Here is a 16,949-nt window from a genome sequence, read left to right as displayed (position 1 = left end):
TTGTTGTGTCCTAATTTTGAGCCTTAACAAATTACGATGTATAGTGACATACTGTACTGACGCGTTTACAGTTTTATTAATTAACATAGGAAAAATAGATTCTAAAATTTCTTAAGATCTTTTATTAAATAAGCATTATGTGTTTGTAAACCATTTGCATTAATACAGAGATAAGTGAATGACTGAAATATCTTTGGGGTTGTGGTTATATAGTTATAGATAATTTTGTTCTTTTTTATGTTGCCATCTTTGATTATTTAATTTATTTTTTGCATCACGGGAAGGCCTTTGAATACAGGGATTTTACAGGAACATGGTCATGGTTTCAGAACGTTTCATGTTTGGAACATATAAGCGTTCTTCTGGTAACATTTGTGTTCCTGGGGTTGGTTCTATGACAGAACTGAGCCTACTTTTGAAATATATTGTAATTTACCGCAACAGGCCTTTTTCTTAGCTTTTAGAAGTATATGCAGTGTTCGTTTAATGGGAAGGGTTTTCTTTTTTTTTTTTCCTTTCTTTGTTTGTTTGTTGTACAGGAAAACCAGAATTTTTTAAGCGGACAAAAAGGACCTTAAAGTAAACCACTCAAAATTTGTTTTGCTCACAAGTTTGGACCGAGGTACTCTTCTCTGTTTACAATATTAAAACATTTCTGTCAAATTTTTCAGAACTATTATTTGTTGGAGCTCACAGAAATGTGGGTGTGTGGGAATTGTGATTCCATATGTGGAAACAATTGTAACTGTTAGAACGTTCTTTCCTCTTCTCAATAATAGTCCTTTGTAGATAAAGATGTGCACAGTTACCCTTCCCACTGTTCCATTATTCCATTCCCCATAAAATAGCGGTTTAGTATACTTTAACTTGAGTATATATAAACTCATACCAAAAAGAACTATGAAGTCCATAGTTAACTGGAGATGCAATTGTTCACATTTGACAATGTTATAATGCTATAGACTTAGAAAATAGTGTTTGGCAAGGGGGAATTCTTTCATTATAGTCGCTAGAGCTGTGTCGGCGCCTTGATAAGATCGCTGCTATTGCAGTTCTCCCGTTGAGACTCGGAGTGCCGCTGTTGGCCAATGCGGAGCCAGGGCTGAAGCCGGAGATCCATCGGAGCCTCCTGCGCTGCGATTGCTCCATCATACAGCGCAGATCGCAGAGGAAACTGCAGGGAGACAGTCACCGTCTCTCTATGAAAAGGAATCTCCTCAGAGCACAACGTACCGTTAAGCAGACAATCGGAGCTCAATTTACTCTCCCTTACCGCGGATTACTTCAGCCTGATGGGATTTCCAAACAACTAACGTAATCAAAATAAAGCAAGAGAGGAGAGAGTAAAGCTGACAGAGACTGGGATGGAAATCAGAGAGCCGGGCCAGGCAGTCACACGGCAGGTGCTGCTGTTTCTTTTCCTATTCGCTTTGTTCTGCCGGGTGGTCTCGGAGCAGATTCGTTATTCGATTCCTGAGGAAATGGCCAAAGGTTCCCTTGTGGGGAATCTCGCCAAGGATTTGGGGCTGAGTGTGAGAGAACTGCCCGACCGGAAGCTCCGCGTTGTCGCTGCAGCTAAAAAGCAATATTTCAGTGTGAATGGGGAAAGTGGCAACGTCTATGTGAATGACAGGATAGACCGGGAAGAGATATGCGGGACATCTCAACTTTGCATCATAAATTTCGAAACTGTGCTGGAAAATCCCTTGAATGTTTTCCACATAAATGTCGCGATCCAGGACATTAACGACAATGCCCCGCTTTTCTTAAAAGACAGCATCGATCTACAAATCAGTGAATCCAGTTTGCCAGGGGCTCGGTTTGCTCTTGGAAATGCTGAAGATCCTGACGTTGGCATTAATTCTCTGCAGAGTTATCAGCTGAGCCCCAATCAGGATTTCATCCTGGAAATCAAAGAGAGCCGGGATGGCAATAAATATGCAGATTTAGTGCTGCAGAAACCCCTGGATCGGGAAAGCCAGCGTAGCCTTCACTTGATCCTCACGGCTGTGGATGGGGGAGAGCCGCAGAGAACTGGGACCGCCCAGATATGGATTAATGTCACCGACGCCAATGACAACCCCCCCATCTTCACACAGGAGCTCTACAAAGTCAGCCTGAGGGAAAATGCACCGACGGGCTCCTTAGTGCTTCAGGTTAAAGCCACCGACAAGGATGAAGGTTCAAATGCTCAGATCAGCTACGTCTTCAGCAACATTCCAGAAAAGGCCCGTCAGAAATTCAGCCTGGACCTAGAAACCGGGAAAATTACTGTAAAGGAGCCCTTGGACTTTGAGGAGACACGTGACTACACCCTGGTAGTAGAAGCAAAGGATGGCGGCGGACTAGTGACACACTGCAAAGTGGAGATCGAGGCTCTTGATGAGAATGACAATGCCCCGGAGGTGACACTCGCATCCCTGGCCAGCCCCATTCCCGAAGACTCAGTTCCCGGGACAGTGATAGCTCTGATCAATGTAATCGATCAAGATTCTGGAGACAACGGGATCGTGTTTTGTCATTTCCAAGACGAGTTGCCGTTTAAAATAATATCCTCCTCTAATAACTACTACAAGCTCCTTACAGACAACACCTTGGACAGGGAAAGGACCCCGAAGTACAATATCACAATCACCGCCACAGACAAAGGCACCCCCCCCCTCTCCACCCAGAAAACCATCCTGTTGCAGATCTCGGATATCAATGACAACGCCCCTGTCTTTGAGAAACCTTCCTACATCGCCTATGTGCCAGAGAACAATCCCTCGGGGGCCTCTATTTTCAGTGTAAAAGCCTCAGACCGGGATCTGGACCGGAACGCCCGAATCACTTACTCCATCCTGAGCAGCAACCTCCAGGAGCTGCCTCTCTCCTCCTACATCTCCATTAACTCCCAGACCGGAGCTATCTATGCGCAGCGCTCCTTCGACTACGAGCAATTCCGGGAGTTTGAAGTGCAAGTGAAGGCCCAAGACGGCGGATCCCCGCCTCTCAGCAGCAATGTCACCGTCAGGGTGTTTATTCTGGATCAGAATGATAACGCCCCTCGCATCCTGTACCCTTCCCTGGGAGCCGATGACTCCGCCTTGTTCGAGATGATCCCTCGCTCGGCCGAGGCAGGTTTTCTGGTGACTAAGGTGGTGGCGGTGGATGCTGACTCAGGACACAATGCCTGGCTCTCCTATCATCTGCTCCAAGCCACGGAACCGACGCTCTTCAGCATGGGGCTGCACAGCGGGGAGATCCGGACAGCCCGCGCCTTTGCAGACAGAGATGCTGTGAAGCACAGGCTGGTCATCCTTGTGAAGGATAACGGGCAGCCCCCTCTCTCCGCCACAGTGACTCTCAACCTGGTGTTTGCTGAGAATTTCCAAGAGGCTCTTCCGGAAATCAGTGACCAATCGAGTGACTCGGAATCTCAGTCTGGCTTTACTATTATTTTGGTGGTAGCTCTAGCTTTGATTTCGTTTTTATTCTTTTTTACAGCGATATCAGTTTTAATTTTTAAATGTCGGAGACCTAGAACTCCCCCCGTTTTTGGATCTTACTATCCGGATCTGTATTCTAGTCTCGGCCCCAAATTCTCCGGCAACTACAGCAATGGGACCTTGCAGTTGCCTTATTCCTACGAGGTGTGCTTAGCTGCCGATTCCGGGCAGAACGAGTTCACCTTTCTCAAACCGGGCGAAAAGGCCTTGACCGACGTTCTCCTTTCTGATGAGGATTCTGGCGTGGGGAATGAGTCTGGCAGGGGAAACCTGAGCTCTGACAGCCAGGCACAGGTGAGACACCTTCATGAAATGCAAGTCTTGCTAACGTAGAGAATATTTCTACCAGTAATCTAAGGTTTCCTGGGTAGTGCTTCCCTGTAATTCTGCAGCAAGTATGTAGACTGCAAATAGATCTAAGTTTTACCGCATGAACACGTGTTATAAGAGTTAAGTAGAAATCCTGTTAAACTTTTCAGTTTCATTCTGATCAGCATCATCTGCATTATGATATAGGATAAATGAATGTCAAGTATCAGGGGGTAGCCGTGTTAGTCTGTATCTACAAAAACAACAAGGAGTCTGGTGGCACCTTAAAGACTAACAGATTTATTTGGGCATAAGCTTTCGTGAGTAAAAACCTCACTTCTTCGGATGCATCCGAAGAAGTGAGGTTTTTACTCACGAAAGCTTATGCCCAAATAAATCTGTTAGTCTTTAAGGATAAATGAATGTTTCCCTTCTCAGAATAAATGGAAGGTTCTCAGTGTCCTTTATGTAAAACATTTTCATAGATTATTTTACTATTTTGAGTATTTTCGATAAAGAATATGTCCGAGTTTATTTGTTGCATGGGACCAACTACTACTTCAGACACTTTCAGTCTCTAGTGGTGGAAAGTCAGGGAATTATTCGAGTCCAAAGGGAACTATAGTAGGTTAGACCATTCCCCCGTATTGTGCCAATATTTTCTCTAAAGCATCCCTATTTTACATGTGTCATATGACAGCCTTGAACATCTCCAGATGACGTAATTCCACAATCTACTTTAGCAGATTATTTCAAATGTCCTTATACCTATATTGTTGTAATGCAGTGATGTTGTACCCAGGATATTAGAGAGATAGATGAGTAGGGTAATATCATAGAATATCAGGATTAGAAGGGACCTCAGAAGGTCATCTAGTCCACCCCCCTGCTCAAAGCAGGACCAGTCCCCAGACAGATTTTTGCCCCAGGTCCCTAAATGGCCCCCTCAAAGATTGAATTCACAACCCTGGCTTTAGCAGGCCAATGCTCAAACCACTGAGCTATCCCTCCTCCCCAATATCTTTTATTGGACCAGTTTCTGTTGGTGAGAGAGATGATCTTTGGATCTTACATAAACTGGAAAGTTTATCTCTGTCACCAACAGAAGTTGATCCACTAAAAGTTATTACCTCACCCACCTTGTCTCTCTTACACTCATTAGCATTTTCATAATATTCAACCTGAGATTAACTTTCTAAATTTATTCCCTTTGCTTCAGGTGTCCTTAAATTAAGACTCTTGACCCTCTCCTCTTTGTGATACTGTATATATTGTGTTATATTATGTATTCCTGACTTCACTGAGTATTGCAAAACAAGGTGCTGTTTCAGCTAGAATTTTAGTTTCTGTGGTTTTGAATGTATTTACCTTTTACAATTTTGAACAGATTGTAGTGCTTGTGAAAGGTGCTTAACAACAGTCTTGGAGACTCAAATCCTCTTTTCATCCTCATACCCAGGGCAGCAGAAGTGGACATTTCCCCCCATGCCATACCCATCAATGTGCTCCAGCTGCGAACTGGAGGAGCACATCTGGGGATGAAAGGGTAATTTTGTCTCCATGGCTCTGTCTGGACTTGTCTTGCTTGCTGATTCTGCCACGCATGTCAGTTAGAGTCAATTGTGATGATGGCTTTGATGAAAATGTTAAAAGGGAATGCAGTGGACATTATATACCTGGACTTTTGCAAGGCTTTTGACACAGTGCCACATGACATTCTGATAAGAAAGCAGGAGAAATGTGGGGGTGGCTGAACTATCATTAAGTGGATACATAATTGGTTAAGCAACGGCAATCAAAGAGTAACTATTAATGGAATGATGTCAGATTGGAAGGGGGTCTCAAGTGTGGTTCTGCTGGGCTCTGTTCTGGGTCCTGTGTTATTGAACATCTTTATTAATGATCTGGGTGTAGGAATAGAAAGCATACTGATCAAATTTGCAGATGACACCAAGCTAGGGGGTTGTAAACACTTTAGATGATTAGAGCTAAAATTCAATGGGATCTTGACAAACTGGAGAACTGGGCTATAAACAAGAAAAGGAAATTCAACAAAGACACATATAAGGTGCTATACTCAGGGAAGAAAAACCAAATGCACCAACACAGAATGTGGGATAACTGGCTTGGCAGCAGTACAACTGAAAAGGATCTGGGAGTTGTGGTGGATCACAGCCTCAACGTGAGTCAACAATGTGATGCTGTTGCAAAAAAAGCAAATGCAATTTTGGGTTGCATTAAAAGAGGCATAGCATGCAAGTCATGGGAGGTGATAGTACCACTCTATTCGGTGCTGGTTAGGCATTAGCTGGAGTACTGTGTCCAGTTTTGGTCACCAATGTATAGAAAGGATGTAGAGAAACTGGAAAGGATCCAGAGGCAAGGGACAAATATGATCAAAGGAATGGAATGCAAGCCATCTGAGCAAAGGCTGGTGGAACTGAGTATGGTTAGCTTAGGTAGGAGGAGATTAAGGGGGGACATGATAGCGGTCTTCAAATATGAAAGGCTGCCATAAAAAGATGGAGAAAAATTGTCCTCTTTTGCCACAAAGGGTAAGACAAGAGGTAATGGGTTCAAACTCCATCATAGCCGATTTAGATTAAATCTCAGGAAAAAATTCCTAATTATAAGAACAGTAGGATAATGGAACACACTGCCTAGAGAGGTTGTGGAAGCTCCTTCATTGGAGGTTTTTAAAACAAGGCTAGATAGCCACCCGTTTTGGATGGTTTAGACGCAACAAATCCTGCATCTTGGCAGGGGGTTAGACTAGATGATCCTTGCGGCCCCTTCTAACCCCATGGTTCTATGATTCTATGAAAAGAAAGCTGGTATTTATGAAAATACGGTATGTGCCCTAGATGATAGCAAAAACCTATGAAGTCATTTTATGTGGCAGATTGATATAAACATACCGCTGTGTCCCCACTAAGCTTCTGTATTACAGATATCCACCTATCAAAATACCTCCACAATGACACAGTGAGCAGGAAAGATATGTTCTGCTGGTATTCCAGTATGTGAGCTTGTACTGAGGTCTAGGATGGCATGTTTTCTCATCTATAGGTAATTTGTACAATTAGACTCCTCTTCCTCTTGCTATCTCAAGTGGTAGACTTTCAGGAGCTTAGAAACTTAAATGAGAAATAGAGATAAAGAACATTGAGTATGGGGTTTTCTACTGGAAAGAATAAGAGCTCACCTCCCTCATTCAATCGAAATACAGACTTTTGAAATATTGTGATTGTGCATTTAATAAATGGGTATAAACCATAATTGTATGAAATACTTCCACTGTTCTATAGATATTATGAAGAAAAGCTACTGAATAATTGTTCTTTTTGTGTATATATATTAAGATTAAAGGTGCTTTTCATAATTGCAGTATATACTTTGGAAATGGAAATTATTATTCAGTAAACAAAAGTCAAGAAATTGCCATAAATATGTTTGAAAAATAGTTAAAGGTGTTTCTATAAAGTCAGGATATTTTATTGTTTCCAACATCAATTTTACTTGAGGTACCATCTAAATCTTTTGTACCAGAGCAGAAAAATGGTGAGAACGTTCAAGTCTACTTTGAAAGGGGTGACTGTGATGAACTTTGGTTCTCTCTCTCTTAAGTCATCTTTCGGGGTGCGGGGGGGAATAACAGCAAGTTGTCTGCAGAGAGGCCTATAAGAAAGGATGTGAGTATAACTAGAAGAGACAGAGGTAGATTACAGTAAGAGAAATTAAAATTTCAATACAGTAGTTGACTATCTGTTTCAGGGAAGAATGACAGTGGACAGACTATTGTAAAGATTTGTACATAGGACCATAAAATACCTGTGGCAGGTAATCCTTCCAGAGTTAAAGGTGCATCATTTCCATTAGACAACTTGTTTCCAAGGGTTTGCGTGTCAGTAGTAAAAATTCATTCCCAACATAAACTTCACATCAAGTGTAAATGGATAACTAATTTGTGTGTTTGTGTGTGTGGTCGGGGATTTTTTTTTAAATATCTGTTCATTCACTTTATAGTGAGAACTGAACAAATGTATTTGAGATCAAAATCTCTCAAGTGGCTTCATGCACTTTTGACAGAGTTTAGTGTTCAGAACAGATTTGTAGGTATTAAAGAAAATAGCTGAACAAGTGTGGGCAAACTAACATCCTCATCCATCACCCATGTTTAAAACAAAATTAATGCTAAAGCTTTTTAAAGATTTTGAAATATGTAGATAGTTTTTTTTTCACTTCTGCTTTCTGTTCAGGCCTGGAATTGAAAGCACATGTGAAAGCCTATGAGTACAAGGGGTCTGATCCTCTGTTGTGTAGTCATTTGCACTGGTGACAGCATTGGTAGTATTTCATACCCACTTTACCCAGGTGTAAATTTCCAGCCAAATTTTGCAGCCTAAAGAGCTCCAAATAGATAAGGTTCAGGTAAGCTAATGAACATCTAGAATTGCATTCATCCTGGGTCTGCTGAGGGCTGCTCATTATTGATTAGTTCTGTGATGCAAAGTAATTTGTGAAAAATACATTGGAAATTGCCAAAACTTTAATGTTTTTGTATCATGCCTTTTGTACTGCATTTTCTGCTCAAGTTTATTTTATTTTATTTTATTTTATTTTATTGCAGTATCGTGATTACATAATTACATGTTGCAGTTTTAGGTACTAATTGTATTGATATCTTTACTTATAGTAATTCTGTTCTGACACATAATTAAACTAACTCTCTAATCATGAGACAATAAAATCACAAATTATTGTTAACAAAAAATACCATATCAAAATAAACAAAAAGGCAGCCAGAGATTAATTTGGTCCAAAATGTGGTAGCACAGTAAGATGATCCTGGTGCACCTTTTGTGTCATGATGGGGTTAATCAGTTTGCAAATGGCCTGTTGAATTAGATCCATGTTTCTCAAACTTCATTGCATCGCGACCCCCTTTTGACAACAAAAATTGCTACAAGATCCCGGGAAGGGGGACTGAAGCCCAAGCCCCTCCATCCTGGGCAGGGGTGCCAAAGCCGAAGCCCGAGCCTTGACCCCTGTGACGAGGGTGAAGCCAAAGCTTGAGAGCTTCAGCCCTAAGCAGGTGGGGGGCTGTAACCTGAGCCCTGCTGCCCAAGGCTGAAGCCCTCAGACTTTGGCCTCAGCCCTGGGTGGTGGGACTCGGACTTTTGACTTCAGCCCCAGGCCCCAGCAAGTCTAAAGCAAGCCCTGGTGACCCCATTAAAACATGGTTGCATTCCAAGCAGGTGCTTGGGGGCAGCAATCTGCAAGGGGCGGCAGTCCGTGTGTTTTTGCTGCTCCAAGCAGTGCGCCGAATTGCCGCCGCGGACGACGGGGGCAGTCCGTGTGTCATTAGGGCGGCACGCACATTTCGGCGGCGGCAATTCCGCAGCAATTTCTAGGTTCAGCTGCTCGCGGCAGCAATTCGGCGGCTTCTGTCTTCCGGCTGAAGACAGAAACTGCTGCCGAATTGCTGCCGCCGCAGAAACGCACCTGCCGCCCTAACGGCACACTGACTGCCCCTGCGTTGCTTGGGGTGGCAAAAACAGTAGAGCTGGACCTGATGGTCGGGACCCACTTTGGGGTCCCAGCTCACAGTTTGAGAACAGTTGAATTAGATTATCTAGCCCAAATATCGGACACTCACTCTACACCAGTAGATTTCAAACTATGTTATGTTGGTCAAGATTTAAGTGATGAAACCAGACGCTCTGGCTGACAAAGGTAAATAGAGATCTGGCAGTTAGAGTTGAGATGGAAATCGGTGGGTGTGAGTGGGGGATTGGAAGTTTGGGGTTCCATTAAGGTCTCTGCAGTTGAAAATGTTGTGAGGTATATTTTTTGCATCTTACTCCTTATATGTAGTCCTTAAGCTCAACCTGAATGGCTTCCAAATAATTTGCCATGATTACCTCAATAAGCAAAGGATTCCACTTTAAATTCTCCTTTTCCGGCAGGGATTTACTCTTCGTTTTCCCAGTTGAATTCATCCTCCGCCCCCCCCCACACACACACCTTTTTTTTTTTAAATGTATTATTTACTCCTAATGGCCAGTTTATGCAGACCTTTCCCTTCGGATACAATCGCCTTTGAATATTAATGGGATGATCCTCATCTCAGAGGTCTTTGGTCCAATCATCCCCTCAGTTTAATGGCAAATAGACAAGAAAAAAGAAAAGGTAATATACCTTATCCGCCAAAGGAGGATAGCCTACATGAAAAGGGGGATGATTTGTAGCTTCTCTTTGGGGGTAAAGTGTGGCCAGTTCAGTATGACAGGTGCACACAGCTGGCGCACCCACAGAAAAGGGGCATGAAACCCAGAAAAGAGGGTCTGGCCAAAGGTCAGAAGGCAGAACCGCAGGCTCCCATCTGCCCATCCCTGGGTGTGGGCTTCACGGGCAACAGAAGCATAAACTAAATAAGCAGGGTCAACTGCCAAGTACCCACATGATGAAAGCTGCCAGCTAGCCCTGAGGTACCTGCCTACTGCTTAATGCTGTATGTGTGCGCCATGGGTGAGAAGTGTGACATTGCCATAAGATTCCACAGCTCTGCGGTTGCAAGGTTGCAGTTTTGCACAACCCCGCTTTCTGCAATACCCATTCCATTCCTCGGTCCAATTTACCGAATTATTGCTTTGATTTGTACGGGACCAGCTGCTTCCCGCCTCCACGTGTGGAGGTGCTTTTAGGTTATTTACAGTCCCTTATCCAACACCTTACCGGAGCACAGTGCTGGGAACACAAATCCGATATTCAGTGATTGTGCTTCTGCCTCTCTTCACCCTTGGCGGATGACTTTACCTCTTGGGTGGTAGGATGACGGAAGCTAATGGAAAACCTAAGGTTTATAGATAGACCGAGCGCAAGAGAGAGGACAGATATCAACTGCAAGATATGCCTCCCTTTTATGGGCATTTCTCCTTGCAGTTTTAAGCTAGCTTTCTTTTCTGCTGGAGTGATCACCCCTCCTGCCCTTATTCAGGCTAAGTCAGTTAATTCCTTTAACCTTTCTTCCTAATTCATATCGGGATAGTTAAATAGGAATCCCTGTGTTTTTGTGAGTTTGCCTCATAGTCTTCACCTCGGTTTGCTATATTGTTTGTCGTGTGATTATAACAGTCTGGATCGAAGGGGGAAGGGCAGGTGCTAGTAACGTCTCCTAGACGCCTATATTCTGGCGTCTTGTGTAGCTCGGAAATGGTCATTTGCGGAGAGACCAATGGGAGGAGATGAGAATCATAGAGACTATTGGGCCGGTTGATTCCCCCTGGCTATGAACGATGACTGGCTTCCTAAAGTCAAAGGGAGCGTCCAGTGCGAGACCCTTTGCAGAATTTGGCCCATCATTATCGTTATTATCCTCCTACCCACATGGTAGTTGCTGCTTTGTTGACAGTCAAATCATGTGGCGTTCGAAGCAAGCGCGTCATTCTAACTAAAATCGGCAGAGTCCTCCGGAAGACTCAATGGGGCGAAGTCATCCGAGAAAGGGGAGGGGCAGGAGCTCGGTTAAGATGTGCCCCTTTGAAACCGCTTCGAAAAGATGCTGAAATAGCATGTACGATAATATTGATCCATTTCCACTTCCAGTTCAGACAGGCAAAGTCGAGGAATGTGCCCGCAATGGAGCATCTTCCTCGCTATAGCAGTTGCTCTCACTGGTTCTCCATGTCCCCGCTACTGTGACTGTAACGGGACTTCTGCTGCCTCTCTTCCTTCCCGACCCCACTCCTCTGTGGCCTCCCACTGTCCTTTCCACCCCGTAAGCCACTTGCTCCTCGCCTTCCCCTGCCCTGCACACACCTGTTAGTGACCCCTCAACCCTGTGCTATACCTCTCGCCTCCTGTTCCCACACGCTCCGTTACCACTGGCGTCTCTCATTCCTTGTTATAAGCGGACCTGTCTTCTGCGCACTACAAATGGTTCACTTCATCGCCCCTGCTTATTTTTACCCTTTGCTGCTGCCTGCGTGTGGTTTTCTGTCCCACCTGGAAAAATAGCTCTGTGAGGTTAGGCTGACATGATATTTTCGTTGGTTTCTCTGAAGAGATATCTAGTTTAAGTAAATGATTTGTTTTGATCCAAACGATGTCAGTGGGAGATCAGCATGTAGGAGTAGGAGGAGAATATTTCCTTGGCTTTTAGAGCTGTGATACGATGTGTTATGGCTCTAAGAAATGTGCCTTTCTAGGACATACACAGAAGTGCGAAACCACTTAAATCCCAAATTCCCATGTGCCTGGGTAAATGCGTTTTCTTCTGACGTGTTTAGTTTTGTATTAAACCCCAACTGTGACACCGCGTTCCCATGACCACTGGGTAGCGATGTGACAAGTTAGACAAAGCTCCTGGGACTGCGCACGCGCAGTAGTTGGGAGCCTGCTGGAGCAGTTCTCCGTGCAGTTATTGGCTGGGACTCTGTGTGCCGCTGTTGGCCAATGAAGGAGCTGGGGATCTGGCGGCCCTTCCTGCTGTGAACCGGGATGAGGCAGAGGCAGTGAGAGCCGAGCGGGAGCTGTGCCGGAAACCAATGCCCGAGTCTCAGCCACACAGCCCAGTCCAGGGACTTACCGAGTCTCAGTATGAAGGGAGGAGCTGAGGATTTTTAAAGGAAATAGACCGTGCAAACGCCTGGCTAACGAGTTGCCCGACAGTGACATGAAACGCGCTGCTGGAAGGAGCCGCTGGGTAACTGAATGGCAAGTACTTAGTTTGTTGTTTTTGTCTGGCGTTTTGGAGTGGGCTTCCGCAGCAATTCGCTATGCCATACCCGAGGAAACGCAAAAAGGCTCCTCGGTGGGGAATGTGGTAGCTGATCTGGGCTTGGAGCTCAAGCGGCTGCCGGATCGCAGGCTCCGGGTGGTGTCTGGAGGCAGCAAGAGGTACTTTGAGGCAGATCTGAAGAGCGGGATGGTGTTTGTGAAGGAGCGGATAGACCGGGAGGAACTCTGCGGGACGTTGTCTCCGTGCACCTTGGGCTTTGAGATTGTGCTAGAGAACCCGCTGGAGCTATACAGCGCTGCCGTGGAAATCCAGGACATCAATGACAACGACCCAGCTTTCCCGTCCAGCCGAATCAGGCTGGAAGTCAGTGAGTCAGTGGCGCCTGGAGCGCGCTTCCCGCTAGAGAGCGCGCAAGACCCGGATGTGGGGAGTAACTCTTTGCAGACCTACCAGCTCAGCGCCAACCAGCATTTTGTGTTAAATGTGAAGACGCGAGGGGATGGCAGCAAATATGCGGAACTGGTGCTGGAAAAGGAGCTAGACAGGGAGGAGCAACCAGAACTGCAGCTGGTCCTCACAGCACTGGATGGGGGAAGCCCTCCGAGATCTGCCAGTGTGCACATCCACATTGATGTTTTGGACGCTAATGATAATGCCCCGGTCTTTAACCAGACAACCTACCGGGCGAGCGTAAGGGAGAACACCGGGACAAACACTCTGGTGGTCAAAACCAGCGCCTTTGATTTGGATGCGGGGCCCAATGGAGATATAGTTTACTCCTTCAGTAGTCACACCGCTGCCAAAGTGAGAGAGCTCTTTGCCCTGGACTCCGCTACTGGAGAACTGAGGGTCAAAGGGCTTCTGGATTACGAAGAAACATTTTTTTATGAGATTTATATACAAGCTAAAGACAAGGGCTCTAATCCGGGAGTGGCTCATTGCAAAGTACTGGTGGAAATCATTGATATAAATGACAACGCCCCTGAGATCACAGTGACGTCAGTATACAGCCCGGTGCCTGAAGACGCCGCCCCAGGGACAGTGATAGCTTTGCTAAGCGTCACTGACCTGGATTCTGGAGATAACGGTCTGGTAAACTGCTTGATGCCCATTGGCATCCCTTTCACACTCAGTTCCTCCCTGAAGAATTACTACACATTGAAAACCAAAGCAGCTTTGGATCGGGAACTTGTGTCCGAGTATAACATCACCGTCACAGCCAGGGACTCGGGATCGCCCTCACTATGGGCGGAAAGCCAGATACTAGTGCAAGTGTCAGATATCAACGACAACCCCCCCAAATCTCCCCAGCTCTCCTACCAGGTGTACGTGGCGGAAAACAACCTCCCTGGCGCGCCAATATTTAACGTAAGTGCCTGGGATCCAGACCTGAACCACAACTCTCGCCTCTCCTTCTCCATCCTGGAAAACAGCTCCTCGGGCAATGTAGTTGGCAGGTATTTCTCTATCAGTCCGGAGAACGGCACTATTTGTGCCCTGCTCTCCCTGGACCACGAAGACATCATGGAGTTCAGAATAACAGTGCATGTCCGCGATGGCGGCCTCCCGGCGCTCGCCACCAAGCTCACTGTCACTGTGTTTGTTACGGACCTGAATGACAACGCGCCCAGCGTGTTATACCCGCCTCCAAACGCCAGTTCCTTACACCTCGAGATGATCTCGCCGACAGTCAGAGCCGGGCACGTGGTCACCAAGCTTGTGGCCTGGGATGCGGACTCGGGGTACAACGCTTGGCTCTCCTACACCCTTCTTCAGGCCACCGACACCAGCCTCTTCTCGGTGGGACTGCACAGCGGGGAGATAAGCACCGCTCGCCAGCTGCTGGAGGGCGATGCTCCTAAGCATACTTTGGTCATCTTGGTCAAAGACCATGGGGAGCCAGCCCGGTCCTCTAGCGCGACCATCACTATAGCCGTAGCGGAGACGGATAAGGAGGCCATGACGGACCTCACTGATGTGTCCCCCACACAAGACAAAAAGAAGCAGTTGACTTTCTATTTAATCCTGGCTGTGATCTTGGTCTCCGTGGCCTTCTTTGTCACGGTGATAGGGGTGAGCATTGTTCAAGTTTACAAATGGAGGCAATCGAAGGAGATTTTCAGCTCTTCCCGGAGCTCCCTTTACGGAACGCCGGGGCCTTTCACCCGCATAGATGCTGTCCGGGGTGGATATGTGCCTCCGAACTTCTACCAGCAGGTGTATCTTACCACGGACTCCCGCCAGAGTGATCTTCTGTGCACAAAGCCCTTCGCCCCCAGTCCCACTGGGAGCCGGCAGAACACTGTGAAAAACTGCGAGCCCGGATTATATCATCAGAGAATAGACAAGGCTAGCAGGTGTCCCGCTCCCGGCGAGGTAATGTAGCCCTCTCACATGTATTCGGTAATGTGTGGTCAGCTCTCAGCTCGAGATAGGTACAAACCACTGGTTTTTACCTGGCTGCTGCAGCTGTGGAAGTCAACGCGACTTTATGTCCCTCTGTGTTATGTCGGCATTTAGTGAGCTGTTCCTGAACGACAGGAATAACGAATCCCCGCCGTTCCGCCATGTTTTATTCCCTAAATTAAGTGACTTTGAAAAGTGTCATAGTTTGTCCAGTGTCCTCCCGGAAGTAGATGTCCAAGATGTAAATGCTCTTTAGCTTTTGGTTGGCATAAAGGAATCCCGGGGATACCTCTCATTAAAGTAATCACGTTGAACAAGTGTATATTTAATTCATTGTTCTGCCTCAAGAGACCGTGGAATCGCTCCACTGTGGAGGGGGCGGGTATTAGGACTTTATACACATTAGTGGTTCAAGTCTTGGTTTGTGAGACGCATGTGTAACCTCCAGAGGCTACTAAAGTTAATATAAGGCCCACTGTAACTTTTCCTCGGCTAATCTAGTTTAGCTGTTTTTATTTTACTTTATAGCAAGAATGTGGGCGAGAGGTTTACTCTGCACCTTTGAAAGGGAATCAAATATCTTGTATTGGAAGCGAATGTTTTTCCCAATCACTATCCAAGTGCTTAGGGCTCATAATTGTGCAACGTTCTGAACTCCCGCAGCTTTCACTGTGGTCAGTGGGAAATAAGGGCAGTCCTCACTCTGCAGATTTGCAAATAGTCTTAGAATCTCCCCAGTGTGGTTTTGTATCAATATGGTGGGTGGGTAAGTGAGAACTGAGGTGCCTCAGAGTCAGAGAAAAGAAGCTCTTGGATCCTACACTTTAGAACAACATCTCATTGCCATGCTGTAGTATTACATCTTCATTATTTCTGAATTAATAGTACCTGATATTGTATTGATTAGGCTATTATAATTTTGTATGTGATTTCATCTGAAAAATATGACTGAAAACAAGTAGCATTCCCTAGGAACTTGCTCTTGGTGCAGTTACTGGTTATGTAAGAAATTAGTGCCATATCATGTGTTCTTACTGTTTTTTTTTATTATTATTTTATTTTATTTTTAAGCTATTATAATGGTTAGAGAATGGACTTTCAAGAACACTAAATACCAACCGTTTCATACTAACACAATCTGTGGTTGTATTTTAACATGTAATAACAAATGCAGTGACTATATGATTGTGGTATAATATTTCACTGTCTTTCTCATTTTTCATGCAATTTTATTTTCCCCGTACATAGATCGGGGGTATAACATTTGCCTTTGTTTGTCCTCTGGGTATATAATAGGCCGTGATTACATATTTCAGTTATTTTCAGCATTTGAATGAGTTGGATAGGTTTTTGCTGTAGACTCCGGTTTGAATGAGAAGTCAAGAATTAAATCCACCTGCTTTGGTTTTTTTAAATACTTGAAATGGTATTCATTTTGCACCTCAATAAGCAACAAATTGGCAGAAGTTTGAGTGTTGTAGGTTATTTCCGTTGTGCTTACTAATTAACCCTTGTGCAGTCAGAATAATATAGGAGCTTTCAGTTCCATAGAATTGTTTGATCATGAGGAATAAGACAACGTGGTAAATCCCTGAACTGATGAGAGCCTACCGTTTCTGGGACAGGTGTTATATATAATTTGTGAGACATATACATTAATGCACATATGTTTTCTACACAAGAACACAAGAGTGTTGAAAATGATAGGGTGGGAAATACATTATCTGGTAGTCTTGGAGGCAGGGAGCAGGAAATATTACATATGTAAAAGCAATGAAAAATTAACCTTGTAGCTTTAATAGCGTTTCTGCTGTCGTTATTGGCTGAGTGCCTGTGGCGCTGTCTGCCAATGAGGTGCTGAAATGAGACTGAATCAACTCTGCTACCCCAGAAAGTACAACGTAACCCTTCCAGCGCTCGCCAAGCAAAGGCAGAGAAAGCAGGAACAGAAAGGGAAACCTCGCTCTGGCTGCTGCAGGTTAGATTTTTCCGTAATCATTATT

At 45.0% G+C, this 16,949-nt stretch overlaps 1 protein-coding gene across 39 annotated transcripts in view; it reads left to right on the top strand.

Moving 5' to 3' along the window:
* The window catches only part of LOC101938858 (protocadherin gamma-C5-like), a 415,891-nt gene that overhangs the window by 345,741 nt on the left and 53,201 nt on the right, over positions 1–16,949 (top strand). Inside the window, exon 1 of one of the 39 annotated variants that reach the window (XM_065555790.1) lies at positions 503–3,782. The exons of 36 other annotated variants lie outside the window; for them this stretch is intronic. In XM_065555790.1, the coding sequence (XP_065411862.1) occupies positions 1,365–3,782 (2,418 nt within the window). In that variant the 5' untranslated portion in view covers positions 503–1,364. Of the gene's footprint in view, positions 1–502; positions 3,783–12,276; positions 14,917–16,949 lie in introns of those variants that run through there. 2 more of the 39 variants (XM_065555776.1, XM_065555818.1) reach the window with 2 other exon arrangements.

This window comes from Chrysemys picta, chromosome 8, assembly GCF_011386835.1.
Source record: "Chrysemys picta bellii isolate R12L10 chromosome 8, ASM1138683v2, whole genome shotgun sequence".
In the NCBI taxonomy this organism is placed as follows: domain Eukaryota; kingdom Metazoa; phylum Chordata; order Testudines; family Emydidae; genus Chrysemys; species Chrysemys picta.
The sequence above is the reverse complement of the archived record's forward strand: the minus strand, read 5'-3'. Positions and strand labels throughout refer to the sequence as shown.